The sequence below is a fragment of the Lontra canadensis genome, unplaced genomic scaffold (assembly GCF_010015895.1).
Source record: "Lontra canadensis isolate GAN:19392208 unplaced genomic scaffold, GSC_riverotter_1.0 scaffold187, whole genome shotgun sequence".
In the NCBI taxonomy this organism is placed as follows: domain Eukaryota; kingdom Metazoa; phylum Chordata; class Mammalia; order Carnivora; family Mustelidae; genus Lontra; species Lontra canadensis.
The window spans coordinates 595,644-623,399 of record NW_022631181.1 but is presented as its reverse complement, the minus strand read 5'-3'; the positions used below and the strand labels follow the sequence as shown (position 1 = coordinate 623,399).

Genomic DNA, 27,756 nt, shown 5'->3' with positions numbered 1-27,756 from the left:
GCCAAGGGGAGCTGATGGTTCTGCTGGTTCTGCTCCTGGCCTCGGGAGGCCCGAGTGGATGCTTAGCCCCAGAGGAATGACTTCAAGGGCCTCCCTGCCGGAGAGTTCCCATGGCGCACCAATGCGTCCCATCTCAAAGGTGGGCTGCAGGTCCTCTCAGAAGCCCAGTGGGGGTGCAGGCTCCAGAAATCTCATTCTCAGAAGTCACTCTCTGGGAGGAGCGTTGTGGGGGGGAGGTCATTGAGGTCAGGGGAAGCTAGTGTGCCTGTCCATTCTCCTCTGTCCTTCTGACCTGGGGTGGCGGGTGTTTGCCCAGAAGGCCTCCTGTGGGGGAGTGAGAGGGCCAGGAGCGCCAACAGGTGGAAGAGGCCTCACTTCCTGGTACACCGGGCTCCGGGGAGCTCTCTGTCAGGGGCTGGGGTGGGGGCAGGCAAGGCTGTCACCTCAAAGCAGGGCTATGGGCTTGTTCCCTGGGGCGCCCAGGTACTGGGAGGAGGAGGTGGTGGCTGACGCGGTCACGCTGTCTGGGGTCGAGTACGAGGCATAGAGACCCGTCACCTGCAAGTCTGGGAAGGACTGGTCGCTCCCGCCGGAGACGGGGGTCAGGCCTGAAGCCCCCAGCTCACAGCCAAGGGGAGAGTCTCCGAAGGCCCCCAGGGTGTCCAGGCTGAAGCCCCCATCCTTCATCTCTTCCCAGAGGTTCCCTTTCAAAGACAAAGGCATTTGGGTGAGCTGGCTTCAGGACAGACAGACCTGAGATCGAGTCCTGTCTTAAGGAATAGGCAAAGACCATGTGTAGGGTTCAAAGTCAGCGATTGCAGGGGAGGGGGCATGGAGAAGACAAGTTCCAGCCCCAGCCCGCCCCCTTCCCACTGGGCATCCCGGGGAGTGTCGCTTCTGAGCCTCAGGCTCCTTGGGATGAGTGGAGACAATCAGAGACTCCATCCCCCTCCCCCCCACCCCTGTTATCCTCCCAAGGTTTCAACAGGGGAATGTGTAGAAACATGGACTCTCCCTCAGGGTTCCCACCATGGCCCAGACTGGCGACAAAACAACAATTTCCCTACATAATAATCCAGGGGGACAGGCAGGGAGGGCAGAATATACCCTTTCACAGCTGTAAATAACACCCTCACTAGCTAACTCACAAACCTGCTAACCAGTCCATTCCCTCTCTAAACAGAGAACTCCCAGAGGGCAGGGGCAGGGAGGAGTCCTCGGCCCTTGGCTGGTGCACGGTAGGAGCTCCCATGTTGTGAACAGACAAATCATAAGACACTTCCCTTGTCCATGCAGTCATTCGATCAGCTCTGATATGCCAAGCACGACTGAGGGGCAGGCAGTGGGTCAGAGCGTGACCTGGCCTATGGCTGGCACACACACACTGAAGTGGTTACTGAGTAAAAGCTGGGGGTCAGACAGCCCTGGGTGGAGGTATCGCTCTGCCCCTTACTAGCCCGGTGACCGTCAGGCCAGCGACCTCACTTCTTTGTCTCATCTCCTCAGCAGCAGAATAGGGACAGGAAATGGCAGTGGCCTGCCAGGACCATTGCATGGTGGGACTGGGGTGATGGCTAGGGCATACAGTAAGCACTCATGAAACGCTTGCTATAATTCACCAGCATGAGGCGCTTGGGAAGTACTTGTCCAAGGAATGAGCTGAGGGGTAAATGCAGACGGACCTCCTCTCGCTTGCCCGCCCCCATCTTTCTGGCCCTCCAGCTTCTCCCACCCCCACCATCCCCTTCTGTCCCGCCCTACCCCTGTTCCTGTAGCCTCACCCTGCAGAGCGAAGTCCATGATGCTGGGGTCCAGGGCGTCCACCTCGGTGCTCATGTCGGTGCTGATGTTGATGAAGTCCATGGGGGCCCTTCCCAGGGCAGGATGGGGCAGGGGGCTGGGGCTCAGGTCCGGCAGGGCATGCAGGGGCGGGGTCTGTGCTGGGGCTGGAGAATCTGGGGCCAGATGTGCCTGGGGCTGGACCTGGTGGTGCAGGGGGACTGACTGCAAGGACAGGGTCACCAGGGGCTGGGGTGGGAGCTGGGAGACAGCCAGGCAGCCGTGGGCCATGGCCACCGTGGCGGCATGAGTCAACACAGTGGTCTCGGGGTTGCCAGGCCGTCTGCAGCTTTCTGGTCGGTCCGAGATCAGTTTGTCCAGCTCCTCTGCAGGCAAGGGAGAGGTCGCTCAGCAGCCGGCCTGCAGTTCCCAGCCCCCCATGTTAGCATGCCTGTAACCCTAGCAATTCCCTTAGATTCTCTGAACCTCGGTCTCTTTGTCTATATGAGAGGGCACCGTACACTCTGCACAGTGCTGTTGGGGAAATGTCATGAAATCACAGATTGCATAGGGTCTTCGAGGAATGAGGGAGCCTCACATAACAACAGTACGTCCTCTCTTTGGGACAGTGCTTTAGCTCAAGGACGTCCCTGAAGCTAACAGCTCTGCAAGAGGAAGCAAGGCAGAGAGGACAGGTCCCACGACATTGGGACAAAATGTATGAACGCACAAGGGGTCCTAGCCACTCCCTGCTACTAAAGAGACATTAGGTGTTACTGTGGGTTGAAAATTGGATCCTCCTTAATGCTCTTGGTTATAAACAAGAGAGATGATTACTCTGAAATTATATCTGGTTGGTGGCTTGAGTCTCCTTAAATGTCACACCAGTTTGAGACTGGACCACCAGGGTTCCGAGACCTATCTAAGATGGCACACATTTTAGAAAAGAGGACACTTATGGGAGCCGGGGTGGCTCAGTGGGTTAAGCGTCTGCCTTTGGCTCAGGTCATGATCCCAGGGTGCTGGGATCGAACCCCAGTGTCAGGTTCCTTACTCCACTGAGGGCCTATGGGATCACACCATGGTCCCCTTTTCCTCACTTTTTCGAATTATTCATCTCTGAGCTACACCCCCATCCTCCTTCATACCCAAACCTCAAGCATGATGATCCTCACAGAATTAGGCCAAATATTCCTGAGGCTGGGTGGGATTAACCTTCCATTGGACATTTTCCAATGATGTCACTTCTATGTCCCTCCTCGTCACATCTCTTAATTAACAAAAAAAAAAGCAGATGCAGTATTTTTTTGCTAATGTAAAAGTACTTCATGGACAGGGTTGAAGATTCGGAAAATACAGGAACATGTGAAGAATATAAAAATTACCAGTGGTCTCTTCATTCACAGTCAAGAGTCTGGCATATTTCTTCTAGTCTCTCTGCATGTTTATGTGTGTGTCCATACACATAAATCCACACACATATAAATGAGTGGCTACACACACACATTTAAATATATGTGCATTTACTATATATTTAAAAATATGATTAGGCTGTGTTATATTGTCTTTTTTCACTTTTTGTATTGGGAGTATTTTTTTCTATTCCAAAAATATTCTTTTTTTCTTTTAAGATTTTATTTATTTATTTGACAGAGAGATTACAAGTAGGCAGAGAGGCAGGGAGAGAGAGAGGGGGAAGCAGGCTCCCTGATGAGTAGAGAGCCTGATGCGGGGCTCGATCCCAGGACTCTGGGAACATGACCTGAGCCGAAGGCAGAGGCTTAACTCACTGAGCCACCCAGGCACCCCTCAAAAATATTCTTGCATCTCATCCTTGCATGGTATGACATTATATCTATTTAACTAATTGCCTGTCTAAATTGCTTTCAATTTTTTACTAGTAGAAATAATTTTGTGGGCCTCCTGAGTGGCTCAGTGGGTTAAGCATTTGCCTTCGGCTCAGGTCATGTTCCCAGGGTCCTGGGACTGAGCCCCTTGTCAGGTTCCTTGCTCCACAGAGAGTCTGCTTCTCCCTCTGCCCCTCCCCCCTGCTCATGCTCTCCCTCTCTCTTGCATGTGCTCTCTCTCTTTCAAATCTTTAAAATAACTTTGTCTGTAAACCTTTTGTTGGAATTTTTTATATCCTCAGCATACATTACCAGAAGTAAAATAACTGGACCAAAAAAGTAGGGGACAGTTTGCAGGGTTTTTATATATTATTTTGCCTTGGAAAAGTTTAACTGAGAATCTCACCTATCCTATTATGAAGGTGCCTGTTTCTCCACATCTTAGCCCACACTGGGTGTTATTATTTTATTATTTTATTGTTTTGAAACTTGGTGCCAAGGCAGTAAGCACAGTAAGAAAGCGATGTCCTCCCATGGTTGCTTAGTTTGGCATTTCTCTGTGAGAAACTAGGAGCTGTGTTGGGAGACTGAACAGCTTTCCACAGGCCTCTGATCAGACCCCTCCGTTGACTTGCCCCAGGGGAGGCATGTTTCCCGGGAGGAAAGGAGGAAAGTCCACCAGGCGCCCGTGTCCCCACCAGCGAGGCCAGGTCCTATGGGCAGGGACATGTGTTGTGGGTGGCAGTGGGGGTGTCTAGGCCTCACCGGGGTTGGCCATGCTCCGGTGGATGGCGGCAAGGTCCTTTCTCTTCCACTTGTACATCTCCTCCTCCATCTTGTCAATGCGGGCCAGGTTAAGGGCCCACAGGCAGCCCTTGCGTGAGGAGCCACTCATCTTGTTCTCTACCTTCTCGAAGCACTTGTTCAGGGACAGGTTGTGTCTCACCGAGTTCTTCCAGCCATCGGGAGCTGTCTGTGGGGACAGATGGACACACAGATGTCCTCAGAGCCCTCCCCGTAAGCCCTTCCTCTCCAGGGGCATCTCAGACACAGGCATGGCAGTGGTGGGGTGAAGTGAGTCTGAAGCCCGGCCTTGAGTTAGGAAGACAAGAGAGACTGGTGGGGACTGTGGCTCACCAGGAGGGCCACGCCCTTTTAAAGGGGCAGCCGCATATGAGCTCCAGCCAACAGTTACTATGTGAGAACAAGCCCAGGGATGCCGAATCGTCCCCTCCTTCTCTCCTCCTTAGGAAGCAAGAGAGAAAGAGGATGCTATCATGCGGATAACTGACCAAGTATATTCAGTCGTGTTTCAATGCTCATACTTAATTGTTAGGTAATCAGATACTACGGTGCAGCTCACATTCTAGCCCCTGCCCCCCGCACTCGCACACACCACCGTCTGCAATATTTCTGCAAGGGACCCTGTCCAAGTCAGGGACCCTGCAGCTTGGTACCCTCTGACCTCCTGCTCCTTATTTCCCTTTGATGCCAACAAAAATCATGTTCGTGATGGCCAGTCACATGCCAGGAGCTGCCACAGCCCTTTACCGGCAGAGTCCTCACTCCCCGGGCCAGCTGGCTCTCATTCTCCCCATCTTACAGATGAGCAAACCGAGGTTCAGAGAAGCAACAGCTCTTGCCACATCTGTGTTATGCATCAGGGTGTTTCAGGGAGTCTGTGAGGAATCACTAAGCTGACCCCGCCATCCTCTGCCCTCCCCCACTCCGGGATGCCCGGTGAACTCTGTCTCTGGGCAGAGTCCGGCTCCAGGGCCCCCTCTTCCTTCTGGGCTTCTTTGGCCATGCCTGTGTGAATGCACAGGTGTCTATGGGCGTCACTGGTGACCTAAGACAGTGACCCATTTTGGTCTGGGGCCGTGTGAGGGAGAGGCCAGAGCAGCTGGCCTCTTAACACCCCTACACTCCACTGGGGCCCCTCACCTTGAAGTAGGGGAAGTGCTCCTTCATGAAGCTGTAGATCTCACTCACGGGCAGGCTGCCTGTCTTGCTGTTCTTCAAGGCCATGGCGATCAGACAGCTGGAGGTGAAGGGTGGGGCAGGCCAGGGGTAAAGGGGTCTCAGGCTGACAGCCCAAGGTCCCCTCTGCCAGGAAGTCTGCCCTGCTTGATCTCATCAGTACCAGCCCTTCCATACTCAAATGGTGTTAGCTCTGGTACCTTTCCATGGCCCTAGGTCTTGCCCACACCTTGCCCTTCTCCTTGACCCTGAGCTTAGACAGTGGTACCAGTCTGAGAAAACTCTTTTCCTCTCTTTATTCCTTCCCCATAGTGAATATCTGTGGGCCTTTAGACTTAACTAGGCTGCTTACCACCCACCCCCCACTCTTGCAGGATACACAATATTATTTTGATGGCTTTTTACATCAGAGGGAATTAAGGCTCAGAGAGGCCAAGCCGCTTCCCCGAGGCTGCGTGGTTTGGGAATGACAGAACAGAGTTCTCCACCCTGGGAGCTGATCCTTCCTAGAGCACGTCCCTTCTGGGGGCTCCCCACTCGCCAAAAGCTCCCCCCCCTTGCAAGTCTGAGCTGTCCTAAAGGCAGCCCTAGCCCCTCTCCTCCCCTACCCACCCCCACAGCCGCAGCCCATCCCGGACCTCACCTGTATGAGTAGATGGGCTTGGGGTAGTGTTTGGGGTGCAGTTCCTGAGATGAATGGACAGCCATGCGGGGCTGGGGGTACAGAGACCGTGCTCCAAATGGGGAGCCATACAGGCTCACGGGAGGGCACTTCCCACAGCCAGAGGAGGGAAGCGTGGCAGAGAAAGAAGGTAAGAAAGGACATAAGCCACTCACAGGAACACTACCCCACCCCAGGCTCGCTTTTTAGGAGATGCTATTTAGCAAGATGTGAAGTCGCCGGCCCCAGGAGACAATCCTATCTCTCTCTGCTCCTTGCGGGGGTTTTCGGGAACCCAGTGAACAACTCCATGGGCATGGCGAAAGCTATCCCTGTGTTGCAGGGGAGTAAACTGAGGCTCAGAGAGGTTCCCGGCCAGCCCAATGCAGGGAGGTGTGTCTCCGAGTCTAGGACCCTCCTCCCAGCCCCCTGTACCTGCTGCAGGCCTGCGGGGAGTGGTAACTGTGTCTGGGGGGTGGACGAGTACAGCTGTGGCGAGTCCTGCAGGCCGGATGAGGGCTGGCTTCCCACAGGGATCTGGCTCACCTGCAGGGGCCCCAAGAGGAGATAGAGGAGGTTAGGGTGAGGGTAGGTCAGCCCTGCCCTGGAGGACCCCCACTCGAGCTCCCTGACCCCCACAGTGATGCTTACAGTGTCTCCGTGATTGGCTATGGGGCCCAGGCCGAGAATGCCTGGGGGGGCCACGCCAGCCGGGCCGTGGAGCAGGGCACCTGCAGTAGCTCCCACGTGCAGGTCAGCCGCCCTGGCCAAGGCACCTGCAAAAGGGAAGCACGGAGAGGCTGCTGGGCCAGAAGGATGGGGTCCACGGGCAGAGCGGCTCCATCCCTGGACACCACCAGAGGACAGAGCCCCCACCCCCACCCTTGGGACCAGGTGCATGGCAGGTGCTTGGCAAATCACCACTCAGAGTGCAGTGCTGAGCCGTGGGTTCCTACCAGCTGTGTGACCTGGGGCCTGCCTCGGTTTCCCCATCTGTACAGGGGAGCTCCCGAGATCACCTACATATGAAGTTGTTGTGGGGGTTTAAGGGAGGTCATGTCTATACAGTGCTTATCACGTTGCTGGCTACACGACCACATCTCAGTAAACAGGAGTCAGTAACTAATAATAATGATGATGTCATTAGTATCTTGGTTCTTGTCCATTGTGAAGCCCAAACATCAACTCATTGTTCAGCTCTCCTCCTCAGAATCATATCTTGGTTCCCAGGGCCACCAGGCTTCGCTCTGAATGCCTTTGTGCCTCCTCTACCCTCTGCCAAGTCCTGCCCCTAAGCTAGCGGATGTCCTCACGCCTGCATGCCAGCCACCCAGTCCTAGGCCCGGGAAAGACACTGCTCATCTATCACAGATCCTCACCACCATTCTGCTTTAGGGCTACCTTTTAGATTAAACCAAGCTGACCTGCAAGATGATCCTGCCCTAGGGCCACTTCTTCCAGGAAGCCTTTGGGGTTCCTCGGCTCTCTTCTGAGTCCTGGGCACCACCTGGGCTCATCCGTGGTGCCTTTGGTCTGTCTGCCCTGCCCTCTCTTGGACCAGACCCTCAGCTCCCTGAGAACTAGGACCACATCTTGTATGACCCATAGAGACAGGAGTGTGGGAGGGGTGTAGCCACCCAGGGGAGAAGGGACGGGCTTCCTTCTTTCATGCTTCCCATCTCTTGTGTGCCATACAACATCTACTGTGTGTCCAAGGCACTTTTGGCATTGAATCTTTTCAACACCCCAGAAGGGCAGCTCTGCTATCCTTTTGTTGCAGATAAGAAAATAAGTCAGAGGGGAAAGTACTTGCCCAAGGTCACGGATCTGGAGGTTCTAGATCAGGGTTTGGCAAACCCTGATCCAGCAAAGACAGATCCAGCCTGTGCCATGTTTTTGTAAATAAAGTTTTATTGGTACACAGCTATGCCTGTTCATTTACATTGTCTGGGGTTGGGATTGTACTATAGGAACCCTACGGCCTACGGAGTCTAGATATTGACTACATGGCCCTTTACAGAAAGAGTTTGCAGACCACTGCTACAGACGTTTTGGCCAAGAACAATTTGTTCAATGAAATAAATATTCCTAGACCCTAATTTGTCATCTATTGGCACTTTTAATGTACCTTGATGATTGTTTTCAACACTTCCTGTGTCGCTATTTTGTCCACTTGCTATCACAGCACCTAGCTGCCATTTATTGAGCACCAACTGTGTGCCAGGACTGTCAGCACCTTCCAATGTATCCTCTCTCTGAAGATTGGAGTTCCGTAGGCTTCTTCAGTAAGGGGCCAGATAGCAAATATTTGAGGCTTTGCCGGCCGTATGGTTTCTGTCTTTGGGTTTTTTACAACCCTTGAAGAATGCAAAACCATTCTGAACACAAGGGCAATACAAAAAACGGGCTGCAGGTTGCAGGCTGCCTTTGGCCTGCAGGCTGTCGTTTGCCAACTGCTTCAGCTGTTCACAAGCGGGGAAGGGGCAGAGAAGGGGCTGTCTTTATTTGTCACTGAACCTCCTGAGCTCACCCACAGCCTGGCACATGCTGGTGAGCACACGAATGCCCCCATCCCTCCGAAGAAGGTGTCATCAGGCATGTTTTGAAAATGCAGTAAGAGGCTCAGAGAGTGAGAGACCTGGTCACAGTCACCCAGCTGCTGGGGGGCAGTGCTGGGCGGTGCCCCTCCCCATCCCACCCCACCCTTGTGCCTACCTGGGTGTGGGGGCGGCACACCGGGGCCACCCAGGTCCATGCGGCCACTCGCCATCTGCTGCAGCCGTGGCACGTCCACCGCTGTGAGCCATGACAGGGACTGCAGGTCCCCAGGAAGGTCATCATCACTGCAGGTAGCCAGGAGCCTACAGGGAGGGGCAGGAGCTCGGGCGGGGCGGGGAGCTCAGGTCGGCTCCTGGCAGGGTAGGGGGGGCACCCCTCCACCTCTGGAATCATCCCTGGCCCCTCTCCTCCCTGAGCCACCCTCATGTGTCCATCTCTTGGGCTAGGTGTGGTCCCCAGATCCCCACTTTGGCAGCCAGATCCCACATCCTCAAATCATGCCTGTGTTTACTGTATCTTACCTTAGCCCCTACCTAGCCCCCAAATAATAAACACTAATGTTTGTTGAACACTTACTATGTGCCAGACACCATATCAAATCCTTCATGGGTTGTAAGTCATTGAACACTCCTCACCCCATGAGGCAAACGGTAGTGGTAGTATTCCCATTTTACAGATGGGGAAACTGAGGTGAGGAGCTCGGTGTTCAACAGGCACAGTCCTTTTCAATCCTGTTCAATCCCTGCAGCAGCCCTGAGAGGTCGGATACGCCCACAGGTCCCTCTCGTATTTGGGGAAACTGAGGTTTAGAGCGCTGAGTCGATTGCCCAAAGCTACACATAACAAGAAGTGGTGGGGCTGGGACCCAGGCAGCCAGGCCTGAAGCCCAAGCTCTTCACCATGTCCCCAGCAGCCCCTGGAGACCCCCTATAGGACCCATGTCCACCACCCCTCTACAGACTCTCCACAGAAAGAGAAAGGCTACCGACTGGGAATGGCAGGCAGGTCCCCCCAGTGTGGGGTAAACAGGCCTCCCCAGGACCCCTAAAGTCATGCTTGCCACATGGCTCCAAGGACCCTGGGCTCCCACGGCAGTGTCTTGTCCACAGGATAAGGTGGCTGCAAACTGGCCCAGAGCCCACGCCAGACCCACCAGGCCACCAGGCCAGGGCCCTTCTGGAGTATGGCCCAGAGGTCCCCAGTCCACATTCTGAGAGCCACGGTTTAAGAAAAGTCTCAGGGCTTCCTAGAAAGAGGGGGAGAGAGAGAGCAGCGCAGCCTCCAGCCTTGTCCCCTGTGGGGCATGGGACCCACCATGGGGCATCCGTCTCAGCGCCCCCTGGGCCTCCTTCCAGCTGGAGGGCTCTCCCCCCGCTGTCCCGCTGTCCCTCCTCGCCTTTTCTCTCCCCCCTCCTTCCCACCTCGCCCGTGCTCGCTCTCTCTCCTTCTGTTTTAGGGCCACAATTAGCGTTGCCATGGCCACAACTGCTCCTTGGTGCGGGGCCTGGGCCCTCAGCCCACCAGGCTGGCATCAGGTGACCGTCAGGCTGCCCCAGCCATTGGCTGCCTTGTAGGAAAACAGGGCCTGGAAACGATTTGAAAACCCGGCCGGCCGTGTCAGCAGCAGCAGTTGGCCTGGCTGCTGTCCCCCGGCGGCCCATTGTGCGACAAACGACTGTTGCCCCCGTGGCACGTGGCCCCCATTGTCCTAGGGTCTCTGTGCCATTGTCGTTGTGGCCCCCCACCCCACCCCCGGCTGCCACTCCTGCAGCCTGCTCGTAACTCATCTGGAGAGGGACAGCCACAGCCCAGGCCTAGGCGATGCCATCTGTCCCCTCAGGCCCGTGGAGACCATGGGGTGAGACTGAGGGGCAGGGCCTGGTGTGCCGCCCACCGCATGCATGGGGGTGTCTGGCCGGTCCCCATCCACCCCAGGACTGGCCGACCTCCCAGAGTCTGGTGGTGCGAGCCCTGCTCCTGCTCCCTTACCTGCTGTAGCTCCCCATTGCCTCTGCTGCTCTGTCTGGCTCTGGGGCAGCAGGAAGGAATGGAGATGAGCTGCTGCTGGCAGGTTTCTGAAGCCAGAGCCCCACCAAAGCCCCCTGAGTGGTACTGGGGGGAGCTTGTAAACAAACTGGCTTTCTGGGTGCAAGCAGGGTCTCTGCCGGCCGGTGACTGACAGATCGTCCTCAGAGTGGTTAAGAGCTCAGGCTCTGGCTTCCAATCCTAGTCTTCACTTACCGGTGTACCAGGGCCACTGACTTGGTCTCTGTGAGCCTCAGTTTTTCATCTGTAAAATAGAGCTAATAACACTTCCTTTCTCCTAGGGTGTCAGGGGGATTCAGCAGTGATCACACAGAAAGCCCTTGGAACGGTGTCTGACTCAGCTGCCACCAAGATTCATTCATACCAGTATTAATGTTACTATTAGCCAGGTCCCCAGAGAACTGGAAGTCTGTGGAAGCTTTGGGCTCTGTGGTCTCAAGGACCCGCCTCTGTTGCTGCAACCACCAGCGGCTCCCGTGTGTTGAGCACTGCCTGTATGCTCTCTCCCCATTCTGCAGATAGAGAAACTGAGACCCCCAAGCAGTCACTTAAATGCCTAAGAGCCTGTTTCCCCACGAAGGGAGGATCGCAGAAGGTTAACGATGCTGCTGAGCTCGTGGAGCGGGGGGGTTGGGGGGGTAAATGGTGCTATTCTGACTGTGCTTTTATGGTTTTTTTGGTTCTGCTGTTTGTGTGCCCCCACCCCGGCTCCCCATTCCTTCAGCATCACCCCCCGCACACACACAAACCTGTGAGGAGCACAAGCAGCCTCCTGCGGCCACCCAGTGTCTGTTCCACCCATCCTCCCCACCCTGGGACCCCCGAGCATGGTCCCACCGCCATGTCTTAGCAATTCCCCCTGCAAGGAGTACCCCTCTTTTGCTTCCTTCCCCCCCACAACCTTCAAAACAGTGCCCATCCCTGGAGGCTTACTGCACATTGTCTTCTGGCCTCTTACTGCGAAAGCGCCTTCAGACATCATCTAATCTCACCACACATGGACCCATGGGGAAACTGAGGTTAGAAGGGAAACATTTTGCTTCTGATTCATAGTCCAGAAAAAGACCAGGGCTAGGGCTCCGGGCTGTCCGTGTGGGCTCATTCCAGCCCAAGAGTGACTTGTTATCCAGGAAGTCTTGGCCACCCCAACCCCAAGCTCAGGGACCCCTCCGCATCCTGGCTGCTCCCTGCACCTTGCCAGAGCCAGTGAGTTTGCACTGTTGTCTCTTCCCCCCTACCCCCGCTGTCGGATCACTGAGGGCTTAAATGCCTTCTTGGCTGGTTGAAATAAGCCGACCCCCAGGCCACCAACCCAAAGAATGGTGTGACAGTGGCTGTCATGTCCAGAACTTTTAACACCCACAGAGCCAGCCTCTGCCTCCCTGAGTCCTTGCAACAGCCTCCGACAGGGACGGGGAGCAGGCAGCCCCACTGTACAGATGGGGAAACTGAGGCCACCCAGGACTTGAACCCAGGTCTCTCTGCTCCAGTCTGAGGCTGTTCCTGTGGTAGGACAGGCAGAGAATCAGAGGGCCCCTGGGGGTGATGCTCCCCTGCCCCATGAACTTGGGGCTCACAAGTGGGGCTGTGGATACCAGCATTGCCCAGGACCTGATTCGAATGCAGAGTTCAAGACCCAGCCCAGAGCCTGGGGTCCCACCCATGAGCTGTGAGGCTGGGAAGCCACATTTGGCACCTCCCGGCAAAGCTCCAGGGGAAGGACAGCTCCAGGGTGGTGTGACAGGACCTTGGTCGGGGCACAGTGCAAGCTTGGACTAGACAAATCTGGGTTCAAGTCTTGGTGACCCCTAGCTGTGAGACCTCAGACAAGCCACTTCTGGTACCTGAGTCTCCATTTTCTTATCTGGAAAATGGGAGTATAACTGTCTCTATCTCCTTGGGTGGTTTCAAGGAGCCCACGGGCCAGTGTGTATTCCACCTTGAACCCAGGCCTGGTCCCCATTCTCCCTTTGGTGTTGGTGGCCAGGCCGCACGCCCCCTACTGGGCCTCCCTCCTGCCCATGCCTAACACTGGCATCCCTCACCCCCGCCCATCTCCTGCCATGGACATGGATGCCCCGAAGCTCGGTGGTGGGGGTCTGCTGGCCCTTAAGCCTGGCTCACTTCCCTCATCCCCCATATTCAGACCTCTTCCCCGTGCACCCCAGGAACCGGGAGGCAGTGTGCCAGGCCCTAAATAGGTCCCATTCCCATTGCCCAGCCCAGGTCCTTACCCATCTGTCTCCTCCACTCCCTGCAGAGGCGCGTCAGCCCTCTGTCCACAGTGCTGGTGCTGTGTGAAGCACCTGCCACCTGTCCCTCACCAAGGCCTAGAGTTCCCTTGTTAAAGATGCCCCGGTGAGCCCCATTACTACTCTCTTCTAGCACTTCCTTGTAAATGGCATAAGCCACAGGGTCATCAGCTGGTGTCACCTGAGAAAGACTTCTTGGTTCGAGAACCACTCTGGCTTCCCAGCCAGAGGCCCTCGGATAGGCGTGTAATCTCCAGCCTCAGCTGTCCCACCTGTAAGATGGGTCAAGGGGTAATGACAGCACCAATTCCTTGTACCCACCCCCAGAGCTGGGGTGGTGGTGTATAGGGGACATGGTTTTTGTGGGACATGCACCATCAGTGAGGGTCTGGGATTCCTCCCTGGGGGATGTGTATGTGTGACCTTCTACCAGTCTCATGAGTGGGTTTCCCCTCTGCTGGGAGAAGACAGGACATTTGCAATTCAAAGGAAAAGGCAAAATCCAGCCCTACCATCCTGGGGGTCTCCCTAGACCCCTCCTGCTCACTCTCTCTAGGTCTGTCTTTTCAGTCTCTGGGTCAGGAGGTATTTCCAAAGAGGACAGGGGCTGTACCCCACCCCCAGCTCTCAGGCACCCCCGGTTCTGGCAGGGAGGAGGCCAGGACCAGGGCTAGGACCAGGCCTGAGTCCACAGCTGGGGGCAGGAGCCCCTAGAAGAACCTGATGCTGAACCAGGGAACCTTATATCCCCTGAGGGAGGAGCTGTACCCCCAGAGCCCAGTACAGAGCCAGGCACACAGCAGGTATTCAATAAGTCCTCACGGATTGGACAAATGAACAAATAGACCCAGCCTTCTAGATGTCCCCACTCCCACTGCCCCCTTGCCCCCCAGGGCCAGGCAGGGGTGAAAGGCCCAGCTTAATTTTATTTAATTTTATAAAAGCCTATGGAAATGGCTTGGGGTGGGCAAGTCCCTGCTGTGTGCCCAGCCCAATCAGGCAGGTGTGGTTACTGTTACCACCTTCCCATTTACCAGATGGGGACACTGAGGCCAGGGAGAAACAGGCCTGTCTACGGCCCCCAGCTGAGGACTGGGCTGGTTACAGCCCCATTGTCCTCTCTCCCTGCCCCATAAGGAACAGTTAAAGAAATATTTTCTGTGGATACTAGAAAATTCTAGCACTGTGCTATCCATAGGAAGCCACACGTGACTATTTAAATTTACTAAAATTAGGTACAGATTTCGCTTCTTCATCATACCAGCCACATTTCAAGGGTTCAATGGCCACACATGGCCAGTGCCTGCTGTATTAGACAGCATGGAATTGGAACATTTGCATCACCACAGAAAGTTCTTACAAGACAGTAGTGGTCTGGAACATTCTTTTCAGTCATGATGGAAAAATCTGTGGTATTTCCACATTGCCTTAAAATTGGAAATTTGATTAAGGTTTGGAAATTTCAGGAGCTGATTTCATGGAATTTTTGTAGTATATTTCATTATAAAAAAACTCCCCCACTTTACCTCCCACTAGGGAGGAAGTTATAGGGAGAGCTCTGTAAAAATGGGGGCCTTGTACTAAGGCAGCTCACAAAGTAGTGAGCTCTCTTTCATGGGGGGCATTCATTTCATGAGGGATGACGGGTCAGGCCCCTACTGGATGAAAGATGAGCCCAAGCCTCCTTCAAGTTCCCTTTGATGCCAAGACCCTACAGCTCATGGGAGCAGCCTGCATGTAAAGTCTCTGCTCACATTTCCAAAGTTCTATCATCTTGGGGAAGTGCCTCTTCCTCTCTCGGCCTCAGTTTCCCCATCTGTTATGCAACAGTGTCAGAATGGTTAGGGGAAGGCATGAACCCCAAGGTGGGTGGACCAGGGTCTGAACATTCCTGGCTGTGTGTTGGTCACCTGCTCTGGGGCTCAGTGTATAAAACAGGAATAGTAAAGACATCTAACCAAAAGTGATGGGCAAGAATGTCACCCTAGTTCATTAGCATCAGACCAGATGAAACATCAAGTTTTCTGCTGAAAAATCAGGTTTAACTATTAGTTCAGGGGTCCCAAAGGTGATCCCAGACAGGACTTCCCTTCTCAAACCAACTGGGGCATTTATCACCAACAGGGGGTCCCTCCTCATTAACAAGTAGAGAGTTTTTGGGGCAAAATGAAAATAAAAAGACCTATCTGGCTCCCCAGGGCCCCCTGAATTCAGTAACATCTCCCCACCGCACACAGGGACATATCCCTCCTTTCCTTATTAGAACCCCCTACCACACACACCCCTGGGGGGAGTGTCGTCACCCCTGTTCATAGATAGGAGAGGTGAGGCTGATCCAGGAGAATTTGCCTCCGCAACCTCTGGCCAATGGCCTCAGGTACCCGCTCCAGCACTTTTCCCTGGGCCTCAGTTTCCCCATCTGGAACACCACGGGTCTGAGCCCCTTCCATCTCGGTGGGGCTGCCACTGGGATGGACACACAGCCTACAGGGCCACTCGGGGTAGACTGCAGAGGGAGTGGGGGATGTGGGAGGCTGTGGTTTAGACCCTGGTTAGGAGACAGGTGGTAGCCCGGGGAATAATCTATCAGCAGTGTACTCATCTGGCCGACATTTTCTAAGAGCCTACTATGTGCTGAATTTTACGTGTCTCATCTGTGTGCCCTTGTGAGTTTGCTCATCGGAAGTCCCAAGCCTTCTGCAATACCACACTCTGAGCCTATCCCAGCTACCACCTCCCCACCTCCCCACCCCTGTTGCCTTTTCTGGGGCATTTCAAAGTAGGGATGACAGTGTCGGCTCTGGGGTCAGCCAGGCCTAGATTTGAATCCCACCCAGCTACTTGGTAGCTCTGAGATTGGCCTGCAGGAGTCTACCTCTCTGGGGCTCAGTTTGCTCATCTGTACCATGGGGTGCTAATGTCTGTGCCCATTCTCACAGAGTATTTGTTGCGGGGCGGGGGATGTGTGTTCCCAGCCCACCTGGGTGCATTGCATGGCAGTGTTTGCATGATTATAACCATCTTCTAAAAAGCGAGCATCCAGCAGAGTGGGATCTAATGTAGAATACTAACAGAGTGTCCCCGCACTCCTGAAATATTCCTTGAACTCCAACTCGCTGTGCTGGGTGGCAAGCACACAGAAGGGCCTCTGTCCAAGGAGATAACTTTCTAAGTGACCCAGGATGGAGGGTCGGTCCCCTAGCATGCCTACCTCCCTGCCTGCCCTCTTTGGTCTGCACCTCCCTCAACTCTCAAAAGTCTGCGGGATGGCTCCTTAGCAAACCCATTTCTCAGATGGGATCACTGAGGCTCAGAGAGGCAAAGGGATAGCCCTCAGCCACACAGCATGGAAGCAAAAGAGCTGGGGCTTAAACCACCCACCCCGGAGCCTCTTTGCTTGGTCTCTCTGCCAGTTTAGCTGAAATAAATCAAGCTGTGGGCAGGAAGAGTGAGTCAGTATCCTCATTTTTAGAAGGATCGGATGGGCGCCTCTGTGGCGACCTGGGCAAAGCGAGGCACCACTGGAGTCCGTGGCTGTCATTCTCTCTGGACCAGGGGACCAACCTGATGACATTAATTAACAATGTCCTTAATTAATCAGCCGTGTCGCTGGAGGGATGGGAGCTGAGCCAAGAGGGCAGGGCACTGCAGGGGTGAGCCCGGGGACACCTGGATTCCAGGCCTGGCCCTACTCCTAACAGAGGTCCTTGTGCAGGTAACTCAATGCCTGTGAGATTCCACTTACGCATGTGTGGACGAGAGGGGGGAACAGGGCCTGCTGCTTGGTTCAGGGCAAACCACAGGAAGGGTATGGAACAACATTTGGCTCAAGGGCTAGACAACTATTTGTGGAATGAATGGATTTAACACCTAGCAGTCAGAGTAGACTTTCAAAAAGAGACGTGAGAACGTGGCCCTGTCCTTAAAACCCGTTAGGGGAGTAAGGGTCCAGGTACTCACCGTGGTCTGGCCTGGCCGCCTCCCACCCCTGCCTTCCCCTCCTGCCCTCATATCCTCCGTTCTAGCAAACCTGTCTATCCTTGAGTTCCTCAAACATTCTAAGTGCTCTTTGCATATGCTGTTCCCTCTGCCCGGAATGCTATTCCATGCAGTCATCTGCAGCTGGCTCCTCCTCATGCTACTCAGCACAGCCCAAATCTTCCCTCCTCTGAGAGGTTCCCCTGGCCACTCACACCCTGGGGGTTCTTCCTGTATGTGCCTGCAGAACATTAAGCATTTTTCAAGTACTCATTTATGTATGTTTCCAGTCTTTCCACGCTAAGAGGGCAAGGACTAGGAGGCCCTATGTTTTGTTCAGCACAGGGCCTGGCACCCTATGGGCATTTATTACCTCTTCACTAAAATAAGAGAAGGTAGAAGGATACCCCAGCCCAGCCGCCCAGCTCAACTAGAACGTGACTTGCATTGCCCAGTCTCTAGCCATTTCCTGCCTGGCTTAGCCATACCCCCACCCCAGGAAGCCTCCCAGACCCGTCCAGCATCTCCCAGTCTTTCCATTCCCTGGAATGATTAGAACCTTTAATGTCTACATAGCATAGACCCCTGAGATCACCCATTAATTTTACTCAGGCATTGCCAAGCCCCGCCTTCCAGACACTAAACTCCCGGAGGTCAGGGATGACTTTGTCTTATACCTGATTACAGTCCCAGAGTGACCAGCACAGCTTTCATTCTTTGACAAATATTTATCCCCTCTCCCCCAAGGTGAGCTGGACCCCTGCCAGCCTGTTGCTATAAAAGTAAAACTCCGTGGAGCCCTTGCTAAGGGACTTGGCTGTGCCTGCAGTGGGCCACCTGTATTGGAAGAAGGATTACTGTTTCTGCGGAGATTTTCGCTTACAGAGCTCCAGTGCAAAGCCCACAGTGAACTCTGTTTCCTATATCGGGGTTCCTTACTGTTAATACAGTAATTGTGCCATGGAAGGAAACAACCATTTACGACCCAAATCCCATCTCAACAAAGCTATGTGACCTTAGGCGAATCACTTCGCCCCTCTGCACCTTGATTTTCCCATCTATAAAATGGAATCATTCTCCTAATAATTTCCATCATGGACGACAGCTGTGAGGATAAGATCAGAGAAGGTAGAAGAGAGCCCAGCTCATGGCAGGTGCTCAGACAACATTCCTTCTTTCCTCTCCTCTGGCTTTGCATGGTCCCTAGGAAGGGTTCCCACAGCAAATACTGTCTTTGGAGAAACAGGTTACCATCCCAGCGGAGCAGAGGCCAGAGGCACATTCAGCCCTGGGATATCACTTCTGCTCTGATTACAACACGGAGGTTTTACCTGCCTTCTGGAGATGTGGTTGGTAGGAAATTGTTACATTACCACAAACTGTTCCTGTTTCCAATCCAACCTTTACACAAAAGGGACTAAGCATCTCATGGTGGTGTTTATTTAGCTAACGTAGCTTTTGAAATATCTTTTGTAACCGTTTACAGGAAAAAGAAAACCAAATGCAGTTTGGCAAGCTCGGGAATTCGGGGCCAAGAGTAAGCTTAGTATGAAATGATTTGATTAGGAGCCTGGAAAAGAGAATCTTTCCTTTCTAGAACTTGGCTAGAACTTGCTTGGTGGGTGGGTGGGCAGTGGGTTTGTGCATGTGTGTGCCCATGTTTCTTGGGGTGGAACCCAAGACCCCAAAGGAAGGCTGGACCCCCAGGAAGGCTACCTCTCTTTTCCTTGTCTGCAAGGTAGCCCGAGGAGCTTCTGGTCACCCGGAAAGAGACGGGGTGTACAGATGTGGGGACTGTCACTGCCCCTGACAGATGGAGACCCCACCCTCCCTCCTGCAAGGAGGTCACAACCCATGGGCAGAGCCACACTGATGGGGGGAAACCGCCCCCACACACACACACACACGCAGCTCAGCAGGAGGCTCGAGAGGAAAAGCAGGTGGCGTCTGCCCACCCTGGTCCACACGGCAGGGTCCTGTCATCATTTGAGTATAAACCTCCCTGCATTTCCGTGGATGTGTTCTTACATGCTACTGAGCAAGCCAGCCATCTCCCAATGAATATTTATTAGGCATCCATTCTGTGCCCAGCACTGTGGTTCAGAGATGAGAAAACCACTGTCCAAAGAGAGGAAGGGTTTTGTGCACATCTTAGAGGGGGGATAGGGCTCTGGGAGATGAGGGTCCAAGGAGCCAGCAGTCTACCTTCGTTCTCTGGGCCTCAGTTGCCCAATCTGTAAAAGGAGGTGGCTGGACCTGACCTCTAGGATAAGTTCTTGAAGTTGGGGCAGTGGGTGGAAACCTGCTGTTCTGCCCCTTCCTGAATGTATGTCTCTGGGCTCAGTCTCCTTGTCTGTGAATTGGGATCACGCCAGCACCTAATTTCATGGTTGTTATATGAAGACTGAAGGGGATGGGGAGCTTCCTAAGGAGTTTCATGGGTTTCTGGCACACAGTAGGTGCTTAGGAAGTCGTTATTTTGCAGAACCTCGATGAGCGTACTTCCCTCCCAGCCTGGAGCCAAAGGGGAACAGATTAACTCGCATCTAACATAAGTCGTTGCTGTCGTCCGTGGGGTCAGGGCTGGCCCTTGCCCTGGCCCCAGGCCCCAGCGTCACAGGCAGGGAGCCTGCTGCCAATTTGCTGTCTAAGCCCAGCCACTGACTCCCCGACAGCTCTCGTGGGGGGGGGGTGCGGGGGGCAGGCAGGGCAGCCTCCAGCTGCTGTCCCCCGGCCCCACCCCCTCCATCCCCACACGCAGCCATTGAAACCTAACGGCCAAAGGCAGCCCTTGGGGATGGAGGGCTGTGTGGAGGGCTGCAAGGGGGCTGGAAACAGGCTGGACCAGCAGCCTGAGTGGTCCTTGGAGACATTCCCTGGAGACACAAGAGAGGCAATGAGAAGCCCATAAACTTCTCCTTGGCTATTATTCAGGGAGAAAAATGGGAGTGGTTGCAAGGGGCCAGAGAGGTACTATGTGATCATCGAAGCTCTCCTCCATGAGAAAGCACTCTAATCCAGGTCTGGCCGAACTCCTTTTTGGCAGAAAAGTCACTGCAGAATCCTTGCAATAACTTGTGACCCAGGTTCTCTCGTTGCTCCATTTCACAGATGAAGAGAGTGAGGCACAGAGAGGGATAGTGACTTGTCCGGGGTCACACAGCGGCAAAATGGCAGAGCAACTTATTCTGTTCCAGCCCTTGCATTCTTCACCAGTGGGACATGGGAGTGGAGTGGAGGTGGGGGTGACAATACCCTCTGGGTGAGACAGCCTCTGGTTCGACCGCCACTTTACCCATAACTGTGTCATCATGTAAAGCCACTTCAACAGGTCAAGCCTTGGTTTCCTCATCTGCAAACCGGGCACAGGCAGGCTACACTCATGGGGATGGTTGTGGCACAGGTAGTGAAGGCTTAAGAGACCACCAGCTGCAATTCTTTTTATTACTACCCTGCCTTCCAGGCATGCTCGCCATGGAACACAAGAAAGTCCTGGATCCATGCAAACAGGAAAGGCAGGATGCCCAGGCAACTCTGGGTGGGGGGCTGAGGCTGGACTGCTCCTTACTCTACTGGCCCCAGCCCTGCCAGCTGGTCAGGGAACTAGGTAGGCACTGAGAGTTCCCCTGCACCCCACCCCCCCCGTAAGCTTACTGCCTGCTCTCTGCTCTTTCTGGACACAAGCAGCTTGCCCAGTGCCCCCAGACAGTTTGTGAGCTGGGCTGGCCAAGACACAGGAGACTGAGACCCCAAGGGTTAGAGCAGGTGGGAGTCCCTGTTGGGCAGTACCTGGGAGAAGATGAGGGTCCAAGGAACTCCCTAGACCCCCTCTCTTGCAGAAAGCCAGCCTCGTTGATGGAACTAAGTCATAAGAACAAGAGCACCTGCTGGTTCTGTGTCTCTTGCCCTATAAAACGGACTTAGTCCTTCCAGCAGCCAGAGGAGGGACATGCCCTCATCGTGCTCACTTGAAAGGTGAGGAAACTCGACTTGTCCAAAGCTGGCTTTTGAACTTGCACACACATCCGACTCCAGAGCAGCCCCTGTTCTCATCCCGATTCCCTGACTCTGGGGCTTTTACGGGGCGCCTTAGGCAACAATAAGGCTCTATGGTACTAGGGAAGCACTGGCTTCCCTCACCTCCCAACGCCGGCTTCCAGCTGGGAGGACAGAGGGAGAGCCACCCCCAGACCTAGAGTGCCTCATGGGGGCCAGACAATTTCATAGATATTGCACTTAAAATCAGTGAGAGGTAACTTTTATGAGCCAGGCTGTGCAGACAAATGAAGGTTCAGAAGGGAAATTGCCCAGGATCATGCAACTGGCAAGTGGCTGAGCTAGAAATTGTGTTTAATCTTTCTAATAACTCCATGCGGTGGGTACTATTTCTAGTCCCATTTTATGGATGAAGGAAAATCAGACTGCTCTACACAGCCAGAAGAGCTGGGATCATAATTGATTTCACAGCCCTAGCTCCTAACACCCTCAGGCTGCCCCTGGTCCACCTGCCATGATTTAAACCTGTTCAGGGCTGGAAAGAAGCCTAGAGGTCCGTGGTTGTGTGCTTTCCTGCTTTCCATTAAAGATTTTATTTCATTGCTCCAAGCTTCGGTTCTTCACTTATACAGTGGAGGCTAATAAGAGCAGCTCCCAAGCTGGGCATACAGTAGGTGCTCAAAGAGTGCTGCATGCCTGGAGTCCATCTGGGGTCCCGGACCTGCACATGGTAAGCTCTCAGCAAATAGCTGTTTGCATCTGCGTCTTCATTTGGATCTCAGAAGGCAGCCTCCAGGCCCACAGCCCTGAGGAAGCAACTTCCCTCTAATTGGGGGCCTTGGTCCACCCCAGAGGGCACTGCTGGGGAGTTGCAGTGGCCTCCAGGAGGCCAGACAGCCCCTGGGTAAACAGGGCTGATCCGAGGTGACAGCCTGCTCTTCCCAGGCCAGGCCCTGTCCTGTCCCTACTTCATAAACTGGGCCATGCCCCCTCAACCTGTGAACGTGCCTGCCATGATGGGTGGGGGCACTGGGGACCAGTTCAGGCCTCCTGGGCTCAAGGGAGAGTGGCTGGAAGGAGACTCCAGATCATTCCTTTTTCTCCCTCTCTTTGCTATGTGACCTTGCACAAACCCTTTCTCCCTTCCTGGCCTCAGTCTCCCCAGCTGTAAAAGCAGGGAACTGGACTGGTTGACCCCCTAGGGGCTGTTTGAGCTCTGACGTTTGAAGACAAAAAGGCAAAGGCTCTGCGGAGCTTTCCCCCACCCAATAGTACCTCGCTTCATCCTGTCTCAAGAAATCATTTATTTTGGCCTCAGACTCCACCAAATTTATTCCTCAAATACATGAGACCCAGGAGAGACCTTAATTCAAGAGCATCATTTAACTGAAAAGCAAATGAGGCCCAGAGAGGGCAAGGGACTTGCTCAAAATCATACAGCCAAGCTAAGAATTCAGGAGTTCCCACTCACAACTTTTCCAGCATCCAAAGAGGATGTAAGCCACTTCCTCCCACCACCACAACGCCCCCAAAGCTTTTGGGGGGCATTTCCTGGAGCCCCTTTTGGGCCATTGTAGGGAAAGCAATCTATTGTCTTAACATTCACCAAGATGCCCTGTCTCTAACCCAGGAGGGAACCTCCCTTGGAGGAGACAAAAGATTGGGCTTTGAGAGGTCCCATTTCCCCAGGCCACAAGCCCAGACACCCTCAGAGAGGCCAATTTTGAGACTGAGATCTTCTCCCTCTCTTGCAAAATCACAGAATTTAATGTAACAATAGTTCTTGGGCAGAAACCATAAACATTAGCACAGAAACACTTTACACAATTTAAAAATATAGCGACTGTTATTGCTGAAGCAACCCTCACCTGTACTCCTGCGGAGAGGGGTGGTGGTTTTGCCCTGAGTTTCGAATAATTCCTGACATCATGGATGAGATGTCACTTTCTATCATCTCCTCGGGGGAAAAGACAAGAAGGAGAAAACAAAAAACAAAAAACAAAACAAAACAAAACAAAACACAAAAAAAACTCCCATCAGTGACAATGTGGACAGGGTAGAAACCCGGTTTTCCCACAGTTCTGAAGGATGGAACTCAAACAACTAGCAGAACACTTCAAAAAGAAAAAAAAAAAAAAAGTGGTACTAGAGGATTTCTGGACATCACAGGTCACTTTCCCAGGGCAAGTCTACAGGGTTTCCAGAAGCAAAGGAAGAGAATGGAATGGAATTGCAGGTTCTTTCAAATTCGTGGGGGAAGGGGAGGAAGACTCTAGAATCCAAATGTCAAGTCTTGGAAAATGTGGACTTGCAAAATAGGAATCAGAAAAAACAGATTCCCTCCCAGCCTATTTTCAACCGCAGCTCTGTTACAATCACTTTGAAAATAAAAAAAAAATTTCAAAAAAAGGACAGCTTGATGTGTCATGTATATATCTCTGGGGGAACCAAATTCCCACTAGCAAAGGGAATAATCCCCGCTGGGCTCTCGCGCTTGAAATGCCTACAGAAATGCCACATGCCCTGGCTGGAAAATCAGTCCAACCCCCACCCGCACCCTACCCCCCCGCCACACAGAAACACAGCCTAAAAAACAAAACAAAACTTCCCTGAGTTTCTCAAACTTCAATCCTGAAACCAACGCAGAAACCCACCAAAAGACTCTCAGTTCCGCCCCAAAAGTCACTCAGGGACTCCCGGGAAGGAGAAAAGGGGAGCAGAGAGAGGTAGTCCCCACGGCCCCTGCACCCGGGTCTCCACCCTGGAAATGCAATGCAGGGCACTGCCCCGGAGGAGGGAGCAAAGCCGACCCTGCAAGGTGGTACCTGGCGCGGATCCTCGCCGGGCCGCCGCTGCAGGCGCTCCTAGGGCGGGCGGGGGTTTTGGAGGGGGGCTCCCTCGCGCTCGCCCCTCGCGTTCCGCAATTTGGCCGCCGTCGCGGCTCGAACCGTTTTTAAATTTCCCTCTCTGGAGCTGTCCAGCTCAGAGCATGCGCAGTAGCCGTGCAGGGGGCTTTTTTTCCCCAAGGGTCAGTTACAGGGCAGGGTCAAGGGGATTGCAGCGGGTGTTTCCCAGCAGCCGCGAGCCTTGCACGCCCCGGGGCTCCGGGTAGGGTGGGATGGGGTGGGGTGGGGCGGGGCGGTGCGCAGGGGTGGGGACACCCCTCTTCAAACTTTGCCAGCGGTGTCAGCAACTGCATGCTCGCGAGCAAGCTTTGAGGAGCAGTGGGAGGGTGATTTCGGCCAAAAGATTTAAGTTGCAAAAGGAGGCCGGGTGCATTAAAACTTGCACTCCGTCACCTCCCCAGGGGGAAAGGAGGTGGGTGGGCGGAGAGCTCTGCCGAGACCTCCCCGCCTCCCCTAAGCGGGGACCGGCCAGGAGGCCGAGTCCGGGCTCCAGGTAGACGCGGATTCCGGCCACCTGTCCCTTTAAGAAAGTTGCGCTGGCGGGTTGGCGGGCGGGGGCTGTGGGGCGGGGAGCGCTCGCGCCGGGCGCCTCCACCTGCCGGGGCCGCGGGGGAGGGGGGGGCGGGCAGAGCGCGGAGGCCGGGGGTGGAGGGCTCCGGGTTCTGCGCGCCGCGCGCCCCCACCCCCCGCCCCGCGTGGAGAGTGAGTCGGCCCGGAGCGAGCGCGGCGGCGTTGGGGCTTCGGGGCCGCGAGCCGAGCCTGCCGAGCCGTTGGGGACTGCGGCCCGCCGGTGCGCCCGCGCTCCCGCCTTCCCCGCCGCCGGGCCCGCGCCGCCGGCAGCCCCGCCCCGCCCGGCGCCCGCCGCGGGAAAGGTGGCGCGGACCGCGGGCGGCGGGCGGGACGCTCGCGGACAAAGGTCCCCGCAGCCCCCTGCTACGGGATGGAGTTAGCTCGATCCCCTAAAAGTCTACATTTCCGGCGCCCGCGCTCTTCCAGCCTCCGCTGGAAGAATTTGCCCGAGTCACGACATTCATCATCGTCACGGTCACCCTTGATTGAGTTCCTTACAGGTTTCTGTCCCTTCGTTTATTCTGCACGCCAGCCCTTTGGGAGACAGGACGGTCCCCTTTGTGCCTATGGCGAACCCGAAGCTCTGAGCGGTCCCTGGTGGGCAGGGGCGGTCACGGCCAGGACCTGGCAGAACTAGGATTCGAACCCAGAGTGCCGAGACGCCATGGCTCCAGCCCTTGCACGTGGGCACAAGTCTGTGCCGCCCTGGCCGAGCCGGGCCCCAGGCCCGGCATCCAGTGCTTCTTGAATATATATCCCGCAGCGGGCCGCGTCTCCAGATCCGTGGTTGGGAAGGCTTTCCTAACTGGCGCTTGCGTCCAGGAAGGAGCCAGGTCTCCCTAGGCTGGATGAACCTGGATTTCATTTCCCATTCAGGTGGGCTGTGACCTTGGCGCTGGTCCACGTCCTCCTGAATGGTTTTCTTTTAGCACCTGGGCGCCCTTACTCCTTTCTTCTCTGCCAGGAGTAAATAGATCAGCTTGCATTCTCTAGGGGGAAAGAGTGGCGTTTACAGATGTTAGTTAAGGTCACGGTCGTAAAACACTAAGTTTTCATTTCTCTCCGACCTATATAGATTCACGTTTTGCATTTTGCCTGCTTCTAAAGGTCGTTGACTTGGCTTTGAGTATCCCTTAGTGACCTATAATTCGTGACCAATAATTAATTTGAAGGTTAAGTTGTAAGAATTCAAAGTATTCAAGTTTCTTTCTGTTAATCCTTAATGGAGTTGTATGTAAATGGAGGTGACCTCACAACCTCCTTTTGAGATGACAGCCCTTTTCACTAAGGTAGAATTTTCTATCTTTAGAGCAGTTTGGAAAGTCTTCTGCAAGTTGACAGATTTAGTAAAGCTTTTTAAGTAAAAGGCATTCAGTCTGAGAGTTCTATAAACTCATGCACTATGGAAAAGACAGGAAGGGACCCTTCATTAAAAGACCCCCCCCCCCAAAAAAAAAGAGAGAGAGAGAAAGAGAGAGATTCAGGGTCCTCTGGGCAGTCCTCAAAAACCTCCCTTTTCCTTGGAGAACTTGGCTGCTCTGCCTGGACTTTTGGCTGGGAATGGTGGCTATTTTACTAAAGATTGACATTTTAAGTTCTTAGCTTCAGGAATGGTTGGTGAAAATATTGCCTCTCCAACACCTACAGTTGAGTGCTTGGGTAGCTTAGCAGAAACCCTTCTTTTGTTACATTAATGCATTTTCCCCTTTTATAAATATATGGCATTTCTCAAGCCTGTTGAATTATAAGAGTCACCTGGGTGGAAATTAAAACCATAACAGGGAAGAGCTGGGGAATCTATGTTCAACAAGTGTCCCACGTGATTCTGCGATGAAGTAAGTGTGGGCACCTGTAGTAGGTGATAGGCCAACGCCCTTCTTTAAATGAAAGGGCATGAAATTCACTGGTGTCCACGGTGTTTTAGCTCCTTATCGTTTGCTTCTGCGTCCGGAGCGTCTTAGATCACTCCTGACTTTGCAAACATATCTGCTTCTCTGCTAGGAGATTTCCGAAAGGCTCAACAGACATCCTGTTCACCAGACCCCTGATTTTTACAGAAAATCGGCGGGAGAGAACAAACAACAGGTATCTGGCTTTTCTGCTTACTCTCTGGGTTGATGTAGTGGAAAATGCTCTCATCTGGGCCTCTGATAAATTTTGATAGCTCAGCAGTACAGTCATTTGCCCAGTCTGCTCGGAGTTAAGGTGCCTATGGCTATGTGCAAAATATTTGTTTATGAGGTTAATGACCTGCTTAAAACAAACTCGCTCATACCTGGGAGGACCAGTTCCTTGTGTGCACTATATGATTATAGTGTTTGTTTTAAAGGATTAAAAACTATTAATTCACTCAACAGGTTTAATGCGGCTTCTGTTTGCTCAAGCAGCCTGATCTTTTCTGTTATGGGGCCCTGACCATTTCTTCTTTAATCCCTCAGTTTTTGACTTTCACTTTGCTTATTGTTCTGAGTTTCCTACAGTAGGGAGAGAAAGGAAACATGGTCAGGATTACACAGTTTGTAGCAATCATCATTTCTCTTTCTTCCACTCTGACTGTGGTTCACTCTCTGAACCACAGGACCATCTATGAAGCAGAAAGCTCAAGGTGTTTTGTTTTCTTCTCGTAAATGATTATACCACAAATAGATCCTTGAGACCACGGTGTCCTGAGCTGCGTCTGGCACGTAGTTGACAATCTGGAGATTTTCAGGCTTTAAAAAGTGTTGTCATCCCCCCCCCCACTCCCCCGCCCTGTCCATTGTTAGAAACTAGTCAAGTGGCATTTTCTTATCAGAAAGTTCTCAACAGAAAACATACCCAGTCTTTACTCCCCTAGGCTCAGATGCCACACTTAAAAAGTCACTTCTGATGATTTCCTAAGAGGTGGGTTCTTCAGCACTGTGAAGCCACTGTTCCATGTCTGAATGCCGTTTTTGAAGATGGGAGCACAGAATTTGTTGTTTTCGTGTGAAACATGAAAGTACGCTGGTCGGGCGCCTGGGTGGCTCAGTGGGTTGGGCCTCTGCCTTCAGCTCAGGTCATGATCTCAGGATCCTGGGATCAAGGCCCTCATCGGGCTGTCTCCTCAGCGGGGAGCCTGCTTTCTCCTCTTTCTCTATGCCTGCCTGTCTGCATACTTGTGATCTCTCTCTCTCTGTTTCAAATAAATAAATAAAAATCTT

General features: G+C 53.6%; 1 protein-coding gene across 1 annotated transcript; it reads right to left on the bottom strand.

Annotated features, from left to right (window-relative positions):
• Nucleotides 1–444: 444 nt before the first annotated feature.
• On the bottom strand, nucleotides 445–24,028 carry FOXN4 (forkhead box N4). Its single transcript, XM_032847417.1, has 10 exons — nucleotides 23,924–24,028; nucleotides 22,967–23,055; nucleotides 8,983–9,128; nucleotides 6,919–7,043; nucleotides 6,703–6,813; nucleotides 6,250–6,377; nucleotides 5,571–5,667; nucleotides 4,392–4,599; nucleotides 1,782–2,165; nucleotides 445–704 (listed from the first exon to the last, which is right to left on the bottom strand). The coding sequence occupies exons 2-10, from the start codon at nucleotides 23,050–23,052 to the stop codon at nucleotides 445–447; spliced, it is 1,545 nt and encodes a 514-aa protein (XP_032703308.1). The 5' UTR covers nucleotides 23,053–23,055; nucleotides 23,924–24,028.
• Between the last annotated feature and the right edge of the window lie 3,728 nt (nucleotides 24,029–27,756).

Excerpts from the sequence above, each read along its gene's own strand:
- FOXN4 (XM_032847417.1), bottom strand. The coding sequence starts at position 23,052 with ATGATAGAAAGTGACATCTCATCCATGATGTCAGGAATTATTCGAAAC. Across the intron at positions 6,814-6,918 it reads TAGCCAATCACGGAGACACT|GTGAGCCAGATCCCTGTGGG; the intron begins GTAAGCATCACT and ends GGGCCCCTGCAG. Across the intron at positions 4,600-5,570 it reads AGCACTTCCCCTACTTCAAG|ACAGCTCCCGATGGCTGGAA; the intron begins GTGAGGGGCCCC and ends CTGTCCCCACAG.